Source organism: Salvelinus alpinus, chromosome 27, assembly GCF_045679555.1.
Source record: "Salvelinus alpinus chromosome 27, SLU_Salpinus.1, whole genome shotgun sequence".
NCBI lineage: Eukaryota > Metazoa > Chordata > Actinopteri > Salmoniformes > Salmonidae > Salvelinus > Salvelinus alpinus.
In genome coordinates, this window is record NC_092112.1 from 18481249 (window position 1) to 18504238 (window position 22990).

Here is a 22990-nt window from a genome sequence, read left to right on the forward strand (position 1 = left end):
TTCACGTTTCGTTTGTTCGTTTTGTTGTTTTTGTTCGGTGTTCATTTATTAAAGTAAAAATGTACGCTGCACCATGGGGAAATGGCTACCTAAATATGATCCCCAATCAGAGACAACGATAAACAGCTGCCTCTGATTGGGAACCATATCAGGCCACCATAGACATACAAATTCACCCAGATGACCCACCCAAGTCACTATCACGCCCCAACCAACACAGAGAATAAACAGCTTACTCCTTACGACGATCGTGACAAAGATGTCTGTGGGGTTTGGGGAAATTGGCTGTTTTGTGTTTTGAGTAGGGAAAAACTGTAATCACGTCAGACCAACAAATATTTGTAACATCATCCACAAAAGAGTCACAGCAAAATCTTTTGTATGATCTCTTATACACTATTTTAGGCCCAGCTGTTGGGACTTTCACTTTCCTGGATATAGCCACTATATTGTGATCACTGCATTCAATGGGTACGGATACAACTTTAGAACAAAGTTCTACAGTATTAGTCAAAATGTGATCGATACATGTGGATGATCTTGTTCCTGTAGTGTTTGTAAACACCCTGGTAGGTTGATTAATAACCTGAACCAGATTACAGGCACTGGTTACAGTAAGAAGCTTCCTCTTGAGCAGACAGCTTGATGAAAACCAGTCAATATTCAGGTCCCCAAGAAAGTAGACCTATCTGTTAACATCACATACATTATCAAGCATTTCACACATATTATTTAGATACTGACTGTTCGCAGTTGGTGGCCTATCGCAACACCGCAAAAGTCTTTCGATCTCGGGGCGACAGGTAGCCTAGTGGTTAGAGCGTTGGACTAGTTACCGAAAGGTTGCTCGATTGAATCCCCGAGCTGACAAGGTAAAACTATGTCGTTCTGCCCCTGAACAAGGCAGTTAACCCACTGTAATTGTAAATAAGAATTTCTTCTTAACTGACTTGCCTACTTAAATAAAGGTTAAATTAAAATAAAGTTGTGCCAAGTGAACCTGCAACCACAACACTTCAATAAAACTTGACATAAGATCTTCTCTAAGCATTACAGGGATATGGCATTTCTGTCTTTTCTATAGATGTTATATCCTTGTATTGCTACTGCTGTATCATCAAATGAATTATCTAAGTGAGTCTCATAATAGTTTTAACATCTTTGTACCCCACACATACAATTATCTGTAAGGTCCCTCAGTCGATCAGTGAATTTTAAACACAGATTTAACCACAAAGACCAAGGAGGTTTTCCAAAGCCTTACAAAGAAGGGCACCTATTGGTAGGTGGGTTAAACAAAAAAACAGACATTGAATATCCCTTTGAGCATGGTAAAGTTTACAATTACACTCTGGATGATGTATCAATAAACCTAGTCACTACAAAGATACAAGCGTCCTTCCTAACTCAGTTGCCGGAGAGGAAGGAAACCGCTCAGGGATTTCACTGAGGCCAATGGCGACTTTAAAACATTTACAGAGTTTAATGGCTGTGATAGGAAAAAACTGAGGATGGATCAACAACATTGTAGTTACTCCACAATACTAACCTTATTGACAGAGTGAAAAGAAGGAAGCCTGTACAGAATAAAATATTCCAAAACATGCAAACTGTTTTCAACAAGGCACTAAAGTAATACTGCAAAACATGTGGTAAAGAAATTAACTTTTCATCCTGAATACAAAGCAAATGCAATACAACACATTACTGAGTACCACTCTCATTATTTTCAAGCATAGTGGTGGCTTCATCATGTTATTGGTATGCTTGTAATCATTAAGGACTTGAGGGTTTTTCAGGATAAAAAAAACAAATGGAGCTAAGCACAGGCAAAATCCTAGAGGAAATCCTGGTTCTGCCTGCTATCCACCTGACACTGGGTGATAAATGCACCTTTCAGCAGGACAATACACTGGACTTGCTTACCAAGAAGACAGTGAATGTTCCTACAGTAAGTGGCCAAGTTTCAGTTTTGACTTAAATCTGCTGAAAATCTATGGTAAAACCTGAAAAGGGTTTCTAGCAATGATCAACAACCAATTTGACAGAGCTTGAAGAATTTTGAAAAGAATAGTGGGCAAATGTTGCACAATCCAGGTGTGGAAAGCTCCTAGACTTTCCCAGAAATGGAGTGAATCCTTACCACTGCTACACCTGGCTATCAGCAGCACCTTGTCTGGCAGCGAAACAGTTCATTCAACCTCATTTACTGACTTTTAAAAAACATACAGTTGAAGTCGGAAATTTACATACACTTAGGTCGTTTTCCAACCACTCCACAAATTTCTTGTTAACAAATTACAGTTTTGGCAAGTCAATTAGGACATCTACTTTGTGCATGACACAAGTAATTTTTCCAACATTTGTTTACAGACATATTATTTCACTTATAATTCACTGTATCACAATTCCAGTGGGTCAGAAGTTTACATACACTAAGGTGACTGTGCCTTTAAACAGCTTGGAAAATTCCAGAAAATTATGTCATGGCTTTAGAAGATTCTGATAGCCTGTGGATGTATTTCAAGGCCTACCTTCAAACACAGTGCCTCTTTGCTTGAAATCATGGGAAAATCTAAAGAAATCAGCCAAGACCTCCACAACAAAAAAATTGCAGACCTCCACAAGTCTGGTTCATCCTTGGGAGCAATTTCCAAATGCCTGAAGGTACCGCATTCATCTGTACAAACAATAGTACGCAAGTAAAACACCATGGGACCACGCATACTACTCAGGAAGGAGACGCATTCTGTGTCCTAGAAATGAACCTACTTTGGTGCGAAAAGTGCAAATCAATCTCAGAACAACAGCGAAGGACCTTATGAATATGCTGGAGGAAACAGGTCACAAAAGTATCTATATCCACAGTAAAACGAGTCCTATATCAACATAACTTGAAAGGCCACTCAGCAAGGAAGAAGCCACTGCTCCAAAACCGCCATAAAAAAGCCAGACTACGGTTTGCAACTGCACATGGGGACAAAGATGGTAGTTTTTGGAGAAATGTCCTCTGGTCTGATGACACTAAAATAGAACTGTTTGGCCATAATGACGATAGTTATGTTTGGAGGAAAAAGGGGGAGGCTTGCAAGCCGAAGAACATAATTCCAACCGTGAAGTACGGGGGTGGCAGCATCATGTTGTGGGGGTGCTTTGCTGCAGGAGGGACTGGTGCACTTCACAAAATCGATGGCTTCATGAGGATGGAAAATTATGTGGATATATTGAAGCAACATCTCAAGACATCAGTCAGGAAGTTAAAGCTTGGTCTTCCAAATGGACAATGACCCCAAGCATACTTCCAAAGTTGTGGCAAAATAGCTTAAGGACAACAAAGTCAAGTTATTGGAGTGGCCATCACAAAGCCCTGACCTCAATCCTATAGAAAATGTCTGGGCAGAACTGAAAAAAGCGTGTGCGAGCAAGGAGGCCTACCAACCAGACTCAGTTACACCAGCTCTGTCAGGAGGAATGGGCCAAAATTCACCCAACTTATTGTGGGAAGCTTGTGGAAGGCTACCCAAAAAGTTTGACCCAAGTTAAACAATTTAAAGGCAATGCAACCAAATACTAATTGAGTGTATGTAAACGTTTGACCCACTGGGAATGTGATGAAAGAAATAAAAGCTGAAATAAATCATTCTCTGTACTATTATTCTGACATTTCACATTCTTAAAATAAAGTGGTGATCCTAACTGACCTAAAACAGGGAATTTTAACTCGGATTAAATATCAGGAATTGGGAAAAACTGAGTTTAAATGTATTTGGCTAAGGTGTATGTAAACTTCCGACTTCAACTGTAGCTGATATGGCTGACTTGCTTAAACAAATATGTTTTCTATTGACATTTGAGATGTACAAAACTATGGCAAAAAGGGACGACAAGCGGATATGAGGCAATCCATAATTTCAATTAAGACATTAATGAGAGAGCTAGGATGGACATAGTCAATATAACTATTTGTTCAGCACTTTTGAAATGTACTGCAACAGGATTCAGAACATGAGCAGTTCTTACAGTATTCTCCTTGCACACCAAGTCAGAGCCGTAGGATAAATAAAGGGGACATATAAGCAGACAATGAAAGCTCTTTTATTTTAATTTTACAAATGTTAGAATTTGTCTAGATCGTTGACAAAACATTACAATTAAACCTTCTGAAGGGGCTGTATGTCCAAAAATTGATGTCGCAACTCCAGATTTACCCTTTATTACACCCAAAAATGCTTACTATAAAGTGTAAAAGGGGTAAAGGAGCTAATTTATTGTGGTAGGATGTTTATCAATTACATTTCTTACCAAAAAGTGAAATAAAGTAGAGTCTGAATCTGAACATGATTGTTAAGCACACAGCAATTATTTATATACACTGGAAAAGTTTTGAAGTCTTCATATCAAGATAATTGGATAAAGTGCACCTGAGTAATGGGTCTACCATTCCAGTGTTTAATTGCTATATTGTAATTACTTTGCCACCATGGCCTATTTATTGCCTTACCTCCCTTATATTACCTCATTTGCACACACTGTATATAGACATTTTCTACTGTATTACTGACTGTATGTTTGTTTATTCCATGTGTAACTCTGTGTTGTTGTATGTGTCGAACTGCTTTGCTTTATCTTGGCCAGGTCGCAATGAGAACTTGTTCTCAACTAGCCTAGCTGGATAAATAAAGGTGGGGGAAAAAATAATAATAATAATGAGTCACACACACAAAATAGTCTGTCTTTAGCTAGAAGGTACAGTGTATCTATAGCTGTATGTTTCAACACAGAGAATAAAGGCACCATATAGATCAGTCCAAGGTATATGGTCAGTCTGCTGCAACCTGCTCTCAGCGCATTTTGTATTATTCTGTATGTAAATCCGAGGACCTCCATTTAGTATGATATGTTACATTTCGTATGATATGTATTAATTTGTAGATGTCCATCATCCATTCCATATGATATGTTACGAATTACAATTTGTATGATATTTTGCAAAACATACAATATGTAACAATTCCAATTTGTTGTGACTAACGTTAGCTAGGTGGCTAGCTGGTTACGGTTAGGGGAAGGGTTAGCTAAAAGGGTAAGGGTTAGGGGAAGGGTTAGCTAACATGCTAAGTAGTTACAAAGTAGCTACAAAGTAAGTGAAAAGTTGCTAAAGCGCTAAAATGCTAAAGTTGTCACTGATGAGATTCAAACACTTAAGGCTGGGGTGGATGGGTGGGCGTATAACACGAAAGGTTGCGTTTTTGAATCTCATCAGTGACAACTTTAGCATTTTAGCTCATTAGCAACTTTTCACTTACTTTATCACACTAATTTGATGGTCCCGGTTTTACATTTACTATGAGACCAGGCTGCAACTCCACAAGCTTCAGAGAAAACATCTGTCTGAGTTTGACCAAATAATCCCATCATTATTGGTCTCTTCAGAGATAGCGACTAGAAGAGAGTACACATGATAATTGATGGCGCGAGCGTAGGACATTTCACTTTATGCTAAACATGAGATGACTGACACGAACATGTGATCCAATGCCACGAATATTTGCTTTTGCTGGCTTTTAAATGTTGAGTCGGATTCAAAAGTGAGGTGATCTACCTTTTCCTGAATTTGTATCCAAAATGATCTCACTGAACTCGTCAGAACGCACAGATGTGTGTGGGAACCGGACTGTCTCTATTTTCTCCTCCAAACTCGCACCTGGTGCTGATATAGGTGTGGGAATTACAATCCTGTCAATCGGTGAGTTGGACTTCGTTATTATCACTTTCATATCTGATCATCTAGAAAATGTATCCTAGAATATAGACACGCTGATGTTGATGCCTAGTTGATTGAGATTTATAGCACATGTTATTATTATTTTTATTTTAGTGGTCAGGTTCTTCCTACAAATTACACGTTAGAATGAACCGTGCGCTATACATGATATTAACGACTTTGTGGGCAATAGTAAATCATACAGATGTATGTGTAAAATATTTGAAATGTTTGTTTCACAGACTTTATTCATATTTTAAAGTATTTCATGTAGCTTATTGGTGGAATGTAAGTTATCCACAGTACTATGTATAGCCACCTACATACAGTATACTGCATTCGGGAAGGATTCAGACCCCTTGACTTTTTAAATATTATGTTACGTTACAGCCTTACTCTAAAATGTATTAAATCGTTTTTTTCTCTTATCAATCTACACACAATACCCCATAATGACAAAACAAAAACAGGTTGAATTTTTTGTGTGCAAATGCTGAAATCTGAAATCTCACATTTATTCAGACCCTTTATTCAGTACTTTGTTGAAGTACCTTTGGCAGCGATTACAGCCTTGAGTCTTCTTTGGTATGAAGCTACAACTTGGCACACCTGTATTTGGGGAGTTTCTCCAATTCTTCTCTGCAGATCCTCTCAAGCTCTGTCAGGTTGGATAGGGAGGGTTGCTGCACAGCTATTTTCAGGTCTCTCCAGGGATGTTAGATCGGGTTCAAGTCCGGGCTCTGGCTGGGCCACTCAAGGACATTCAGAGACTTGTCCGGAAGCCATGCCTGTGTTGTCTTGGCTGTGTGCTTAGGCTCGTTGTCCTGTTGGAAGCTAAACCTTCACCCCAGCCTGAAGTCCTGAGTGCTCTGGAGCAGGATCTCATCAAAGATCTTTCTGTACTTTGCTCAGTTCATCATCCCTCGATCCTGATTATTTATGTATTTCTTAATTCAATTATTTCACTTTTAGATTAGTGTGTATTGTGAATTGTTAGATACTACTGCGCTATTGGAGCCCGGAACACAGGCATTTAGCTACACTCTCAATAACATCTGCTAAATATGTGTATGTGACCAATAAAATATGATTTGATTTGATTTTGACTAGTCTCCCAGTCCCTGCCGCTGAAAAACATCCCCACAACGTGATGCTGCCACCACCATGTTTCGCCGTAGGGATGGTGCAAGGGTTTCCTCCAGACGTCACGCTTGGCATTCAGGCCAAAGAGTTCAATCTTGGTTTCATTAGACCAGAGAATCTTGTTTCTCATGGTCTGAGAGTCCATTTTCTTAATCTTTTCATCATCCTTTTATTTGTCTCTGTGTCAGGCCAGGAGGTTGGTGGCACCTTATTTGGGGAGGACGGGCTCATGGCAATGGCTGGAGCGGAATAAGTGGTTTCCATGTGTTTGATGCCATTCCATTCGCTCTGTTCCAGCCATTATTATGAGCTGTCCTCCCCTCAGCAGCCTCCACTGGTGTCAGGGGTGTTATTTGTACCTCTATTGGAATATCTGACAGTCTTATTGTAGAAACAGAAATCACACACTATCAAAGTCTTCTTCCTTTAGGGTTCAGTAGTTCATGTGTTTGTTGTACGGGCCTACTTCATTTCAGTATTGCGGACACATGTTATTGCAGACATGGGTTATTATTTTGAGTCACCTGAATGCCTTATTGCCTGGAACAGCTACTATTTCAGGAAATCCATCACTCTCTATCCACGGTGACTTATGGCTCAGTGGTTCCTTAGTGGTGTATTCCCTCTGTGTCCAGCAGAGTTATTTCTCACACCTCCTCTGTGATGTTTACATAGTGAGTGAACACACTACAGGGGGTTAGCTGTGATTGCCAGCCAAAAACCTTAACAGTAGAAAGGTCATCCGGTGACTGGTGTCTGTCTTACAGGAACATGATACTGTAGGTCTTATATAATGTCAGGTGTAATACATGGAAGCGTTGGTTTAATATTTCAGACAGGTTATATTCAGGATCCATTCTGATCACTGCTTGAGGAAACTTTCTTTCTGAAGATACCTGTGGTTATTGCACCAGATCTTACTGTATATATTCAGACTACCATGAGAAATTACATGTCAGAATGTACGGTGCCCTATATTTTGACATGATCAAACCAAATCAATATAACATTTCCAACATCCCATACACTCTTATCCCTAATTGAGAGAAAACTTTTATTTATTTTACCTTTATTTTAGCAGGTCTCATTGAGATTAAGGTATCTTGTTCAAGGGAGCCCTGCATCACACAATTACACAACAAATGACACAATAGGAAATACACAAGAAAATAGAAAAACCATTCATGAAAAACAATCCAACGATAGACCATATCAATCATCTGTAAAGGTTTTCTTCCTGGGGTGAAGGAGAGGACCAAAATGCAGCGTAGCCAGTGCTCAACATGTTTAATTATAAGAACAAGTGAACACTACAAACAACTTACAAAATAACAAACGTGCAAAACCGATACAGACTTATCTGGTGCAGAACACAAACACAGAGACAGGTAACAACCACCCACAACGAACACAGTGAAACAACCTACCTAAATATGACTCTTAATTAGAGGAACGCAAAACACCTGCCTCTAATTAAGAGCCATACCAGGCAACCCTAAACCAACATAGAAACACACAACATAGAATGCCCACCCAAAACTCACGCCCTGACCATCACACACATACAAAACAACAGAAAACAGGTCAGGAACGTGACAGAACCCCCCCCTCAAGGTGCGAACGCCGGGCGCACCAGCACAAAGTCCAGGGGAGGGTCTGGGTGGGCATCTGACCACGGTGGTGGCTCAGGCTCCGGACGCTGTCCCCACACCACCATAGTCACTCCCCGCTTCTGTATCCCCCTCCCAATGACCACCCTCCAACTAAAACCACCTAAATGAAGGGGCAGCACCGGGATAAGGGGCAGCACCGGGATAAGGGGCAGCACCGGGATAAGGGGCGGCAGGTCCTGGCTGAGGGACTCTGGCAGGTCCTGGCTGAGGGACTCTGGCAGGTCCTGGCTGAGGGACTCTGGCAGGTCCTGGCTGAGGGACTCTGGCAGGTCCTGGCTGAGGGACTCTGGCAGGTCCGGGCTGAGGGACTCTGGCAGGTCCGGGCTGAGGGACTCTGGCAGGTCCGGGCTGAGGGACTCTGGCAGGTCCGGGCTGAGGGACTCTGGCAGGTCCGGTCTGGCGGAAGGCTCTGGCTGATCCGGTCTGGCGGAAGGCTCTGGCTGATCCGGTCTGGCGGAAGGCTCTGGCTGATCCGGTCTGGCGGAAGGCTCTGGCTGATCCGGTCTGGCGGAAGGCTCTGGCTGATCCGGTCTGGCGGAAGGCTCTAGCGGCTCCTGTCTGGCGGACGGCTCTAGCGGCTCCTGTCTGGCGGACGGCTCTGTAGGCTCATGGCAGACGGGCGGCTTTGCAGGCTCATGGCAGACGGGCGGCTTTGCAGGCTCATGGCAGACGGACAGTTCAGACGGCGTAGGGCAGACGGGCAGTTCAGACGCCGCTGGGCAGACGGGCAGTTCAGGCGCCGCTGGGCAGACGGGCAGTTCAGGCGCCGCTGGGCAGACGGGCAGTTCAGGCGCCGCTGGGCAGACGGGCAGTTCAGGCGCCGCTGGGCAGACGGCAGACTCTGGCCGGCTGAGACGCACTGTAGGCCTGGTGCGTGGTACCGGAACTGGAGGTACCGGGCTAAGGACACGCACCTTCAGGCTAGTGCGGGGAACAACAACAGGGCACACTCGACTCTCGTGGCGCACTCTAGGCCTGGTGCGTGGTACCGGAACTGGAGGTACCGGGCTGAGGGCACGCACCTCAGGGCGAGTGCGGGGAGAAGGAACAGTGCGTACAGGGCTCTGGAGACGCACAGGAGGCTTGGTGCGTGGTGCCGGAACTGGAGGCACTGGGCTGAGGGCACGCACCGCAGGGCGAGTGCGGGGAGGAGGAACAGGGCTCTGGCGATGCACTGGAAGCCTGGTGCGTGGTGTAGGCACTGGTGGTACTGGACTGGGGCGGGAAGGTGGCGCCGGATATACCGGACCGTGAAGGAGGACACGCGCTCTTGAGCACCGAGCCTCCCCAACCTTACCAGGTTGAATGGTCCCCGTAGCCCTGCCAGTGCGGCGAGGTGGAATAGCCCGCACTGGGCTATGCAGGCGAACCGGGGACACCACCTGTAAGGCTGGTGCCATGTACGCCGGCCCGAGGAGACGTACTGGAGACCAGATACGTTGGGCCGGCTTCATGGCACTCGGCTCGATGCCCAACCTAGCCCTCCCAGTGCGGCAAGGTGGAATAGCCCGCACTGGGCTAAGCACGCGTACTGGGGACACCGTGCGCTTTACCGCATAACACGGTGTCTGACCAGTACGACGCTCTCTCACTCCACGGCAAGCCCGGGGAGTTGGCTCAGGTATCCAACCCGGCTTCGCCACACTCCCCTTTAGCCCCCCCCCCCCACGAAATTTTTGGGTGAGCCTCTCGGGCTTCCAGCCTCTCTTACGTGCTGCCTCCTCAATCCACCGCTCCTGGGCTGTGGCTGCCTCCTTCACCTCCCGAGAGCGGCGATTCTCTCCAACCCTTCCCCAGGGTCCTTTTCCGTCCATGATCTCCCAAGACCATTCCTCCTGTGTCCAGTAGTCCTGTGTACTGGGCCGCTGCTGCTCCCCGTTGCTACGCTGCTTGGTCCTGGTTTGGTGGGTGGTTCTGTAAAGGTTTTCTTCCTGGGGTGAAGGAGAGGACCAAAATGCAGCGTAGCCAGTGCTCAACATGTTTAATTATAAGAACAAGTGAACACTACAAACAACTTACAAAATAACAAACGTGCAAAACCGATACAGACCTATCTGGTGCAGAACACAAACACAGAGACAGGTAACAACCACCCACAACGAACACAGTGAAACAACCTACCTAAATATGACTCTTAATTAGAGGAACGCAAAACACCTGCCTCTAATTAAGAGCCATACCAGGCAACCCTAAACCAACATAGAAACACACAACATAGAATGCCCACCCAAAACTCACGCCCTGACCATCACACACATACAAAACAACAGAAAACAGGTCAGGAACGTGACATCATCACTCTCTTCTCCCATCTCTATAGAGATTCTTTGTATCCCCTTTCTTGTCTCTCTTCCAACCAGTGCTTCTGTCCGTCCTCGGCAACGGCCTGGTGCTGGTCATCTCCTACCGACGGAGGAAGAAGATGGTGGGTTCAGAGCTCCTCTGCGTCAACCTGGCCGTGGTAGATTTCCTATGTTGCATCTGTTTCTACCCGCTGTCCATTCTGTCATCGTTTAACCATGCCTGGCTGGGGCACCACGTCACGTGCGTCTACTACGGTCTGGGCTGCTACATATTCGGCCTGTGCGGCATGTTCACCATCGCCGCCATCAGCGTGACCCGCTATCTGAAAACATTCTATAACCTGGTCTATGGTGAGTAGAGCCTAGTCTAGTTGGAGGGGGGGCAGCCTGGTCTATGGTGAGTAGAGCCTATTCTATTTGGGTGGGGGGGGGCAGCCTGGTCTATGGTGAGTAGAGCCTAGTCTATTTGGAGGGGGGGCAGCCTGGTCTATGGTGAGTAGAGCCTAGTCTATTTGGGTGGGGGGGGGCAGCCTGGTCTATGGTGAGTAGAGCCTAGTCTATTTGGAGGGGGGGCAGCCTGGTCTATGGTGAGTAGAGCCTAGTCTATTTGGGTGGGGGGGGGGGGGGCAGCCTGGTCTATGGTGAGTAGAGCCTAGTCTATTTGGGTGGGGGGGCAGCCTGGTCTATGGTGAGTAGAGCCTAGTCTATTTGGAGGGGGGGGGGCAGCCTGGTCTATGGTGAGTAGAGCCTAGTCTATTTGGGTGGGGGGGCAGCCTGGTCTATGGTGAGTAGAGCCTAGTCTATTTGGAGGGGGGGGGGGCAGGCTGGAGTACCAACCAGTTAGTTGGGTTTGCATGTTTGGGACTATTCTATTGGTTTTGTTGTACCAGGCAAGGTCAATATTACATTTACATTTTAGTAATTTAGCAGATGCTCTTATCCAGAGCGACTTATAGGAGTAATTAGGGTCAAGTGCCTTGCACAAGGGCACATCGGCAGATTTTCACTTAGTCCTGTCGGGGTTTTCGAACCAGCGACCAACATATTTCACAAGGCTAAGTGAATGCTAGACTCCCTACAAGCTTACCCAACCTAGCTGCTGCACACTACACAAAGTACAGATACCCCCAAAAATTACTTAAGTAGTACTTTAAAGTATTTTTACTTAAGTAATTTATAGAACTGCTCCCAGCTGCTGCATACTACACAAACAACCACTGACTCAGTGTGACGTTAAGTGAACAACAACATGAATCGAAATAGCTGATATCATCTTGATATGAAAATCACACTCAGGACCATGAAGCCAATAGAGAGTGTATGTGTTGTTCTGTGTTATCTGTAAGCGGTGTGTGTGTGTGTATGGTGTGTATGTGTGCGCGCATGTGTAGTGTATTTGTGTGTGTGTAGTGTGTAGTGTGTGTGTGTGTATTGTGTATATGTGTGTGTGTGTGTGTGTGTGTGTATGGTGTGTGTGTAGTGTGTGTGTGCACGTGTGTAATGTGTGTGTGTGTGTGTGTGTGTGTGTGTGTGGTGTGTGTGTGTGCGTGTGTGTGTCATCCTGCTCCCGAGTGGCGCAGCGGTCTAAGGCACTGCATCTCAGCGTCACTACAGACCCTGGTTCGATTCCAGGCTGTATCACAACTGGCAGTGATTGGGAGTCCCATAGGGCGGCGCAAAATCGGCCCAGTGTTGTCCAGGTTAGGGTTTGGGGGTAGGCTGTCGTTGTAAATAAGAATTTGTTCTTAACTGACTTGCCTAGTTAAATAAATGTTATGTAAAATATAAATCCTGTTTGTGTCCATTGGGGTCTTTCCAGGAAGTCTCCAGGGACTAATATACAGTACCTTCAGACAGTATCCATACCACTTGACTTTTTCCACATTTTGTTCTGTTACAATGTGGGATTCAAATGGATTTGTCATTTTTTGTCAACCATCTACAAAAAATACTCTGTAATGTCAAAGTGGAAAGAAAAATCGAACATTTGTTAAACAAAAAATATAAAAAATAAAACACTAATATATCTTAATTTATATTCAACCTCCTGAGTCAATGTTACAGTCACCTTTGACAGTGATTACAGCTGTGAGTCTTTCTGGGTAAGTCTCTAAGAGCTTTCCACACCTGGATTGTGAAACATTTGCCCATTATTATTTAACAAATTCTTCAAGCTCTGTCAAATTGGTTGTTGATCATTGCTAGAGAACCATTTTCAGGCCTTGCCATAGATTTTCAAGTAGATTTAAGTCAAACTGTAACTCGCCACTCAGGAACATGCACTGTCTTCTTGGTAAGCAAATCCAGTGTAGATTTGGCCTTGTGTTTTAGGTTATTGTCCTGCTGAAAGGTGAATTCATCTTCCAGTGTCTGATGGAAAGCAGACTGAACCAGGTTATGTCAGCTATTATGCCATATTATGACCGTGTCATAACGTGTTATGATGCTGGATCTCAAGTAAAGTGTAACCATATTATAATAAATGACAATATGACATGATCATACAAAGCGGGCAACATCCTGCTTACAGACATCAACAACGACAAACTTAAAATCTGCGAAGACTACCACTACTACCACTACTGTTGTTGATGATGATATCAGTAAACAGGAAATCACCACTCTGTATGATGATGTCATGCCTTCAAAGCTCTGTGGTTTAAGAGCCCAGTTTTTTCTCTGTGGTATATTTATAGGCTGTATTTATAATGTATTGCATACACATTTATAGGTAGTTATACAGGCTTGATCTCTCTCTTGTTGTAGCACCATCCCTAGGGTGGCTATAACAGAATGCTTGCTGCCCTGTTCTGTATCTAGGGTGGCTATAACAGAACGCTTGCTGCCCTGTTCTGTCCCTAGGGTGGCTATAACAGAATGCTTGCTGCCCTGTTCTGTCCCTAGGGTGGCTATAACAGAATGCTTGCTGCCCTGTTCTGTATCTAGGGTGGCTATAACAGAACGCTTGCTGCCCTGTTCTGTAACTAGGGTGGCTATAACAGAATGCTTGCTGCCCTGTTCTGTCCCTAGGGTGGCTATAACAGAACGCTTGCTGCCCTGTTCTGTCCCTAGGGTGGCTATAACAGAACGCTTGCTGCCCTGTTCTGTATCTAGGGTGGCTAGATACAGAACAGGGCAGCAAGCGTTCTGTTATAGCCACCCTAGGGACAGAACAGGGCAGCAAGCGTTCTGTTATAGCCACCCTAGGGACAGAACAGGGCAGCAAGCATTCTGTTATAGCCACCCTAGTTACAGAACAGGGCAGCAAGCATTCTGTTATAGCCACCCTAGATACATTTCCGCAGGCGCCGGAAAGAGATGGCTGCCTCGCTTCGCGTTCCTTGGAAAATATGCAGTATTTTGTTTTTTTACGTGTTATTTCTTACATCGGTACCCCGGGTAATCTTAGGTTTCATTACATACAGTCGGGAGGAACTACTGAATATACGATTAACGTCAACTCATCATCGTTCCTACCAGGAATATGACTTTCCCGAAACGGATCCAGTGTCTTGCCTTCCACACAATACAATGGATCTGATCCCAGCCGGCGACCCTGTGCGTCGCCGAAAAAGGGGAAAACGTGGCGGTCTCGTGGTCAGGCTTCGGAGACGGGCACATCGCGCTCCACTCCCTAGCATACTACTCGCCAATGTCCAGTCTCTTGACAATAAGGTTGATGAAATCCGAGCACGGGTAGCATTCCAGAGAGACATCAGGGATTGCAACGTGCTCTGCTTCACGGAAACATGGCTAACTCAAGGGACGCTAACGGAGTCGGTGCAGCCAGCTGGTTTCTCCATGCATCGCGCCGACAGAAACAAACATCTTTCCGGTAAGAAGAGGGGCGGGGGGGTATGCCTTATGATTAACGAGAAGTGGTGTGATCATCATAACAACACACAAGAACTCAAGTCGTTCTGTTCACCTGATCTAGAACTCCTCACAATCAAATGTCGACCGCATTATCTACCAAGGGAATTCTCGTCAATCATAATCACAGCCGTATACATTCCCCCCCAAGCAGACACATCGATGGCCCTGAACGAACTTTATCTGACTCTTTGTAAACTGGAAACCACACACCCTGAGGCTGCATTCATCGTAGCTGGGGATTTTAACAAGGCTAATCTAAAAACAAAACTCCCTAAATTCTATCAGCATATCGATTGTGCTACCAGGGCTGGAAAAACACTAGACCATTGTTACACTAATTTCCGCGACGCTTATAAGGCCCTCCCCCGCCCCCCTTTCGGAAAAGCTGACCACGACTCCATTTTGTTGATTCCAGCCTACAAACAAAAACTCAAACAACAAGCTCCCGCGCTCAGGTCTGTTCAACGCTGGTCCGACCAATCTGAATCCACGCTTCAAGACTGCTTCGATCACGCAGATTGGAATATGTTCCGCATCGCGTCCAACAACAATATTGACGAATATGCTGATTCGGTGAGCGAGTTCATTAGGAAGTGCATTGACGATGTCGTACCCACAGCAACGATAAAAACATTCCCAAACCAGAAACCGTGGATTGACGGCAGCATTCGCGTGAAACTGAAAGCGCGAACCACTGCTTTTAACCAGGGCAAGGTGACCGGAAGCATGACCGAATACAAACAGTGTAGCTATTCTCTCCGCAAGGCAATCAAACAGGCCAAGTCTCAGTACAGAGACAAAATCGAGTCGAAATTCAACAGCTCAGACACAAGAGGTATGTGGCAGGGTCTACAGTCAATCACGGATTACAAAAAGAAAACCAGCCCCGTCGAGGACCAGGATGTCTTGCTCCCAGACAGGCTAAACAACTTTTTTGCCCGCTTTGAGGACAATACAGTGCCACTGACACGGCCCCCTACCAAAACCTGCGGGCTCTCCTTCACTGCAGCCGAGGTGAGTAAAACATTTAAACGTGTTAACCCTCGCAAGGCTGCAGGCCCAGACGGCATTCCCAGCCGCGTCCTCAGAGCATGCGCAGACCAGCTGGCTGGTGTGTTTACGGACATATTCAATCAATCCTTATCCCAGTCTGCTGTTCCCACATGCTTCAAGAGGGCCACCATTGTTCCTGTTCCCAAGAAAGCTAAGGTAACTGAGCTAAACGACTACCGCCCCGTAGCACTCACTTCCGTCATCATGAAGTGCTTTGAGAGACTAGTCAAGGACCATATCACCTCCACCCTACCGGACACCCTAGACCCACTCCAATTTGCTTACCGACCCAATAGGTCCACAGACGACGCAATCGCAACCACACTGCACACTGCCCTAACCCATCTGGACAAGAGGAATACCCATGTGAGAATGCTGTTCATCGATTACAGCTCAGCATTTAACACCATAGTACCCTCCAAACTCGTCATCAAGCTCGAGACCCTGGGTCTCGACCCCGCCCTGTGCAACTGGGTCCTGGACTTCCTGACGGGCCGCCCCCAGGTGGTGAGGGTAGGTAACAACATCTCCACCCCGCTGATCCTCAACACTGGGGCCCCACAAGGGTGCGTTCTGAGCCCTCTCCTGTACTCCCTGTTCACCCACGACTGCGTGGCCATGCACGCCTCCAACTCAATCATCAAGTTTGCGGATGACACTACAGTGGTAGGCTTGATCACCAACAACGACGAGACGGCCTACAGGGAGGAGGTGAGGGCCCTCGGAGTGTGGTGTCAGGAAAATAACCTCATACTCAACGTCAACAAAACAAAGGAGATGATTGTGGACTTCAGGAAACAGCAGAGGGAGCACCCCCCTATCCACATCGACGGGTCAGTAGTGGAGAAGGTGGAAAGTTTTAAGTTCCTCGGTGTACACATCACGGACAAACTGAACTGGTCCACCCACACAGACAGCATTGTGAAGAAGGCGCAGCAGCGCCTCTTCAACCTCAGGAGGCTGAAGAAATTCGGCTTGTCACCAAAAGCACTCACAAACTTCTACAGATGCACAATCGAGAGCATCCTGTCGGGCTGTATCACCGCCTGGTACGGCAACTGCTCCGCCCACAACCGTAAGGCTCTCCAGAGGGTAGTGAGGTCTGCAGAACGCATCACCAGGGGCAAACTACCTGCCCTCCAGGACACCTACACCACCCGATGTCACAGGAAGGCCATAAAGATCATCAAGGACAACAACCACCCAAGCCACTGCCTGTTCACCCCGCTATCATCCAGAAGGCGAGGTCAGTACAGGTGCATCAAAGCAGGGACCGAGAGACTGAAAAACAGCTTCTATCTCAAGGCCATCAGACTGTTAAACAGCCACCACTAACATTTAGCGGCCGCTGCCAACATACTGACTCAACTCCAGCCACTTTAAAAATGGGAATTGATGGAAATTATGTAAAAATGTACCACTAGCCACTTTAAGCAATGCCACTTAATACAATGTTTACATACCCTACATTACCCATCTCATATGTATATATACTGTACTCTATATCATCTACTGCATCTTGCCATCTTTATGCAATACATGTACCACTAGCCACTTTAAACCATGCCACTTTATGTTTACATACCCTACAGTACTCATCTCATATGTATATACCGTACTCTATACCATCTACTGCATCTGCCATGCCGTTCTGTACCACCACTCATCCATATATCTTTATGTACATATTCTTTATCCCTTACACTTGTGTGTGTGTGTAAGGTAGTAGTGTGGAATTGTTAGGTTAGATTACTGTTGGTTATTACTGCATTGTCGGAACTAGAAGCACAAGCATTTCGCTACACTCGCATTAACATCTGCTAACCATGTGTATGTGACTAATAAAATTTGATTTGATTACACCTTTAAGTAAAGTGACATTCATTTGAGGTGGTATAAAACAGTTATGAATGTGCTTATACCACGGGATGAGTTGAAAGTATCACAAAAAAAGGACACGTTATAATAACCAATAACACAAAATAGAAATAGAATTATAAAGGGCTCGATTTTGTCATTCTAAGCATATGCAATGTGTCTGCTTCTGACATAAAATAAATGTTTGACTTCCACACAAAATTACTTTACTTATTTTAGGTTTAAGGAAGTGTGTAGGCCGCATTCTTTGTTGTAGAGTTATGTATTTATATCCGCCTGCTCAAGACAAATTCAGCCATTGCTTTGCCAAATACACGTGTATACGACAGAGGACGTTGACATGGTCCTAGTAAGGTCTGGGTGGCTGTCTTCTGACTTATAAAATGGTGGGAAATCAATAAAATCAGTCATGTAAATATATGCATATTTTTTCAAAGTAATTCTAGTACCCAATTTCGGGGACTGTCAGCTTAAGAGGCTAGTTTGCTAGCTACGGAAGGAATTAGCTGAGGGATGGGGCTGGAGAAATGTAAACACTCCAATGTATAGACAGAGCTATGGATGCAAGGATTGACCATCCATGATATCAAAATTATAGTGGAACAATGTTTTGAGGCTATTTTTTGTGTTTACTTTTATTTTGTTAACAAACATTTGAGTAAAACAAGCTTATATTTTGGGTTCTGATGGGTTACTACAGTTGAACTAAACTCATGAGGCATTTATTCAGTTATATTCTTCAAGGATTAATGGGTACTTATCATTCATTTATAAAGAGATGTCGGCTCATCATGTGGCAAACCTAGTTACAGTAGCTACAGCAAATAGCATGGATAATAAAAAACAATAGTTAGCTTGAGTTAAATAACGTGTATTATGATGAAAAGGTAATTGTGTTTAAAGTGTACGTGAAAGAGGATGTTAATGTGCAATGTGCTACAGAGTACTTTTTTTCATTCCAAAGGGTGGCTACTTTGAAGAATCATAAATCTAAAATATATTTTGATAGGTTTAACACTTCTTTGGTTACTACATGATTCTACTATTTCATAGTTTTGATGTCTTTTGACTGGTGCTGTATGTTCTTTGAGAAGTTTAAAAGATTTTTCAGGCTTGTGACTATTTCTCTACTACGGATGTCCTTTGTCGTTTCAAATGCTGCGTTTACACAGGCAGTCCAATTCTGACATTTTGCCCAATTATTGTCAAAAGAGCAGATAAAAAAAAAAATCTGAATTGGGCTGCCTGTGTCAATGCAGCCCAAGGCACGTATGCCATTTTTGGGCTGCATTTTGCTCAGTAAAGTCAGTACAGAAGTCAGTACTAGTGGTGTCATTAGGTAGGCTTGAATTAGCTGCATATACAGAAGCCAACTCTAACGTTGAAAGAGTTGGCTTCAGTACATACTGTATATTTGAATCTACCCAATGATACCAGTTATTGTATGAGAGCGTACGAGATAGAGTTGGATTTAGGCCTCCCGAGTGGCGCAGCGGTGTAAGGTACTGCATCGCAGCGCTAGAGGCGTCACTACAGACCTGGGTTCGATCCCAGGCTGTGTCGCAGCCGGCCGTGACCGGGAGAACCATGAGGCGACGCACAATTGGTCCAGTATCGTCTGGGTTAGGGGAGGGTTTGGCCGGCTGGGATGTCCTTGTCCCATCGTGCTCAAGTGACTCCTTGTGGCAGGCCGGGAGCATGCACACTGACTTTGGTCGCCAGCTGTACAGTGTTTCCTCCAACACATTGGTGCGGCTGGCTTCTGGGTTAAGTGAGCAGTGTGTCAAGAAGCAGTGTTGCTTGGCGAGGTCGTGTTTCGGAGGACGCATGGCTCTCGACCTTCGCCTCTCCCAAGTTTGTATGGGAGTTGCAACGATGGGACAAGACTGTAACTACCAATTGGGGGTAAAAAGTTAAATTTAGCAAATAATGTATGGATTTGGGTCTAGATATTGGACACAACATAATGTCTCTGTCGTCCCCCTCAGATGTTCTTCTGCATCAGCCTTGGCTTTATGACGGCCTGGGCTCCCTACGCCGTTGTCTCCTTCCTCTTCATCTTCCACAAGGACAACAGGTACATGGCTCCTGGGGGCTTTGTGTTCCCCGCACTGTTCGCCAAGAGCTCCCACGTCTACAACCCCTTCATCTACTTCTACTTCAACAAGGCCTTCCGTCAGGAGCTGCGCTGCCTGTTGCGCTCCTTCTGCCCCCGGTTAGCCGGGAACCGTGTGGGGGTCCGCTCTGCCACGGGCCAGGAGGGACTCCCCGGGGGGCCACATCCCATCCAGATCCAGCTCCAGGAGCTGGGGATGTCTGGAGGGGGAGTCCTAGGGGAGGAATAGCAGTAAGGACACGGGGAGCACACTTTGGGGCGATCTCCTGCTGAGTGTCCAAGATCAGAGTGACCCCCTCGGGTGTGGACCATAGACCTGTCCAGTGCTTGACTTGGGCAGGAGCTCACCGGAGCTGAGCACCAGCACCTCAAATGTTCTACTGCTTGAGCTCCTGTTCCTCTTATAGAATATGAACTCAAAAGTATTGTGGAGTTCTTGCACCTAAATATGAACAGTATTGGCACCCAAAATGAGTACCGGCACCTATTTCAATCCAAGTCAAGCACTGGCACCTGTCTAATAGTTCCTTCCTATCCCCACCTGAACACTGATTGGATGATGAGAAAGAGAGAGGGGAGTGGACTTTGCAATAGGTTTGCTATAAGTTGAAAAGTGAATCGGGGTTGGTGCTCCTGAGACTGAGGCTTAATCACATATCAGTCCCTTCCCCTCATCCCTCATCCCTCCATTTGCGTGTTCACACGTGCCTCCACAATATGCACACATGTCTGACAGCTAAGGGAGTGAAAATGATCGAAGGTGTAAGGGCTTATTAGCCACTTTAACTGAGCCAGCAAGTTACATGTTGCGTTTATATGTTTGTTCAGTATATATGCCATGTGCATTTTGTTCGTGTCTGATTTTGAGATTTGACACATGTAACAAATGAAATATCTCCCAAATTAAATGTTTGACTGTTACTGTAAAATGACAAGGGGAATTTGTTCATTTGAATTTCATGCTTGTTTTATTATTTAAATGTGGAACATGAATTACATAATTTAAGTCACGAGTGTGTCCTGAAGTTGATGGGTTTATTTGATCCCCTTGCCACTCTTAAAGTCACCCTCAAAGTCCTTCTGCAGAAGCAGTGACAGGGTGCTACCATAGGAGGGCCAGTGAGACCAGAGACAAAGAGCTGAGGCCACAGAACCAGGAAGAGGCCAGCAAAGACTCCCAGCCAATAGGAAGAGCTCAGCATAATGGTATGGTAACACACAGACAGCACTGGACTAGAGTACAAGATGAGAACAAGGAGTAAAAACATTTTTGTCTTTTAAAAACTCAAATTCGCCAATTCTTAATAGCATTTCAGTCCTAAGTGGATTTATAAGAATACCTAAATTGTAATGAAAACAACATGAAATCAGTGGTTTATGTATTAATCTTGTCCACCAGCTGGCTTGCTTTCTCTGTCTATATGGGGTAGCAATTGAGTTGGGGGACGAGGTTATGTACTGTTTGTATAGTCAGTCGTGTAATGTAGGGTAAACACAAATAAATGCAGTTTACACACTTTTGAGAAAAATGCTTTGAAAGTTTAGGGAGCGTAACCTTTTTTCACTGCCACCGGTAATCAAAGCTTACCCACCATTTTTTTTTACCACTAGGCTACATCACTGGTATAGGTGATGACACTTTTAAATGACTGGGCTAAACTATGCATAAAAAACTCATGTATTTTGTTTTATTGTTACACTAGTGTCCCCATGGATTTTAATTGTCTGTTAATACCTTCATCTTCTGATTAAGATTCCATAAGATTTGTACCTGTGCTTGAATGCACACAGTACATGGAGCTACAGTGCCTTCAGGAAGTATTCACACCCCTTGACTTTTTCCACATTTTGTTGCTACAGCCTGAATTTAAAATGGCTAAAATGTAGATTTTGTGTCACTGGTCTACACATAATACTGCATAATGTCAAAGTGGAATAATGTTTTTAGTCATTTTTACAAATTAATAAAAAATCTAAAGCTGAAATAATTATTTTGTTATAGCAAGACTAAATAATTTCAGAAGTAAAAATGTGCTAAACAAGTCAGATAATAAGTTGCATGGACTAATGATTTTTGAACGACTACCCAATCTCTGTACTCTGTCAGGTTCCTCATTTGAGCAGTGAATTTCCAGCACAGATTCGACGACAATGAAGAGGGAGGTTTTCCAATGCCTTGCAAAGAAGGGCACCTATTGGTAGACAAAGAGAGATGGCGTCCTTCCTAACTCAGTTGACGGAGAGAAAGGACACCGCTCAGGGATTTCACCATGAGGCCAATGGTAACTTTAAAACAGTTTTTAGGATAAAAAGAAAAGGAATAGAGCTAAGCACAGGCAAAATCCCAGAGGAAAACCTGGTTCAGTCTGCTTTCAACAGAAACCGGGAGACAAATCCACCTTTTAGCAGGACAATAACCTAAAATACAAAGCCAATTATACACTGGAGTTACTTACTAAGATGACATTGAGTGGCCTAATATACAGTTTTGACTTAAATCTGCTTGATTTAATCTATGGCAAGACCTGAAAATGGCTGTCTAGCAATGATCAACAAACAACTTGACAGAGCTTGAATAATTTTTTTAATAATAATGGGCAAATATTGTACAATCCAGGTTTGCAAAGCTCTTAGAGACTTATCCAGAAAGACTTGCAGCTGTAATTGCTACCGAAGGTGATTCTAACATGTATTGACTCAGGGGGTTGAACACATTACAGAGTATTTTGTGTAGATCGTTGACAGAAAATTAAAACTAAATCCATTTTAATCCCACTTTGTAACAGAACAAAATGTGGAATAAGTCACATTTTGAATACTGTCTGAAGACATTGTACATGTTGTGCCTATCTACATGTTGTACCTATCTACATGTTGTACCTATCTACATGATTGTACCTATCTACATGTTGTACCTATCTACATGTTGTACCTATCTACATGATTGTACCTATCTACATGTTGTACCTATCTACATGTTGTACCTATCTACATGTTGTACCTATCTACATGTTGTACCTATCTACATGTTGTACCTATCTACATGTTGTACCTATCTACATGTTGTACCTATCTACATGTTGTACCTATCTACATGTTGTACCTATCTACATGTTGTACCTATCTACATGTTGTACCTATCTACATGTTGTACCTATCTACATGTTGTACCTATCTACATGTT

At 44.4% G+C, this 22990-nt stretch overlaps 1 protein-coding gene across 1 annotated transcript; it reads left to right on the top strand.

Annotated features, from left to right (window-relative positions):
• Positions 1-5625: 5625 nt before the first annotated feature.
• On the top strand, positions 5626-21284 carry opn8c (opsin 8, group member c). Its single transcript, XM_071369203.1, has 5 exons — positions 5626-5746; positions 10941-11234; positions 12948-12985; positions 19380-19544; positions 19679-21284. The coding sequence occupies exons 1-5, from the start codon at positions 5626-5628 to the stop codon at positions 20033-20035; spliced, it is 975 nt and encodes a 324-aa protein (XP_071225304.1). The 3' UTR covers positions 20036-21284.
• The last annotated feature ends 1706 nt before the right edge of the window (positions 21285-22990 follow it).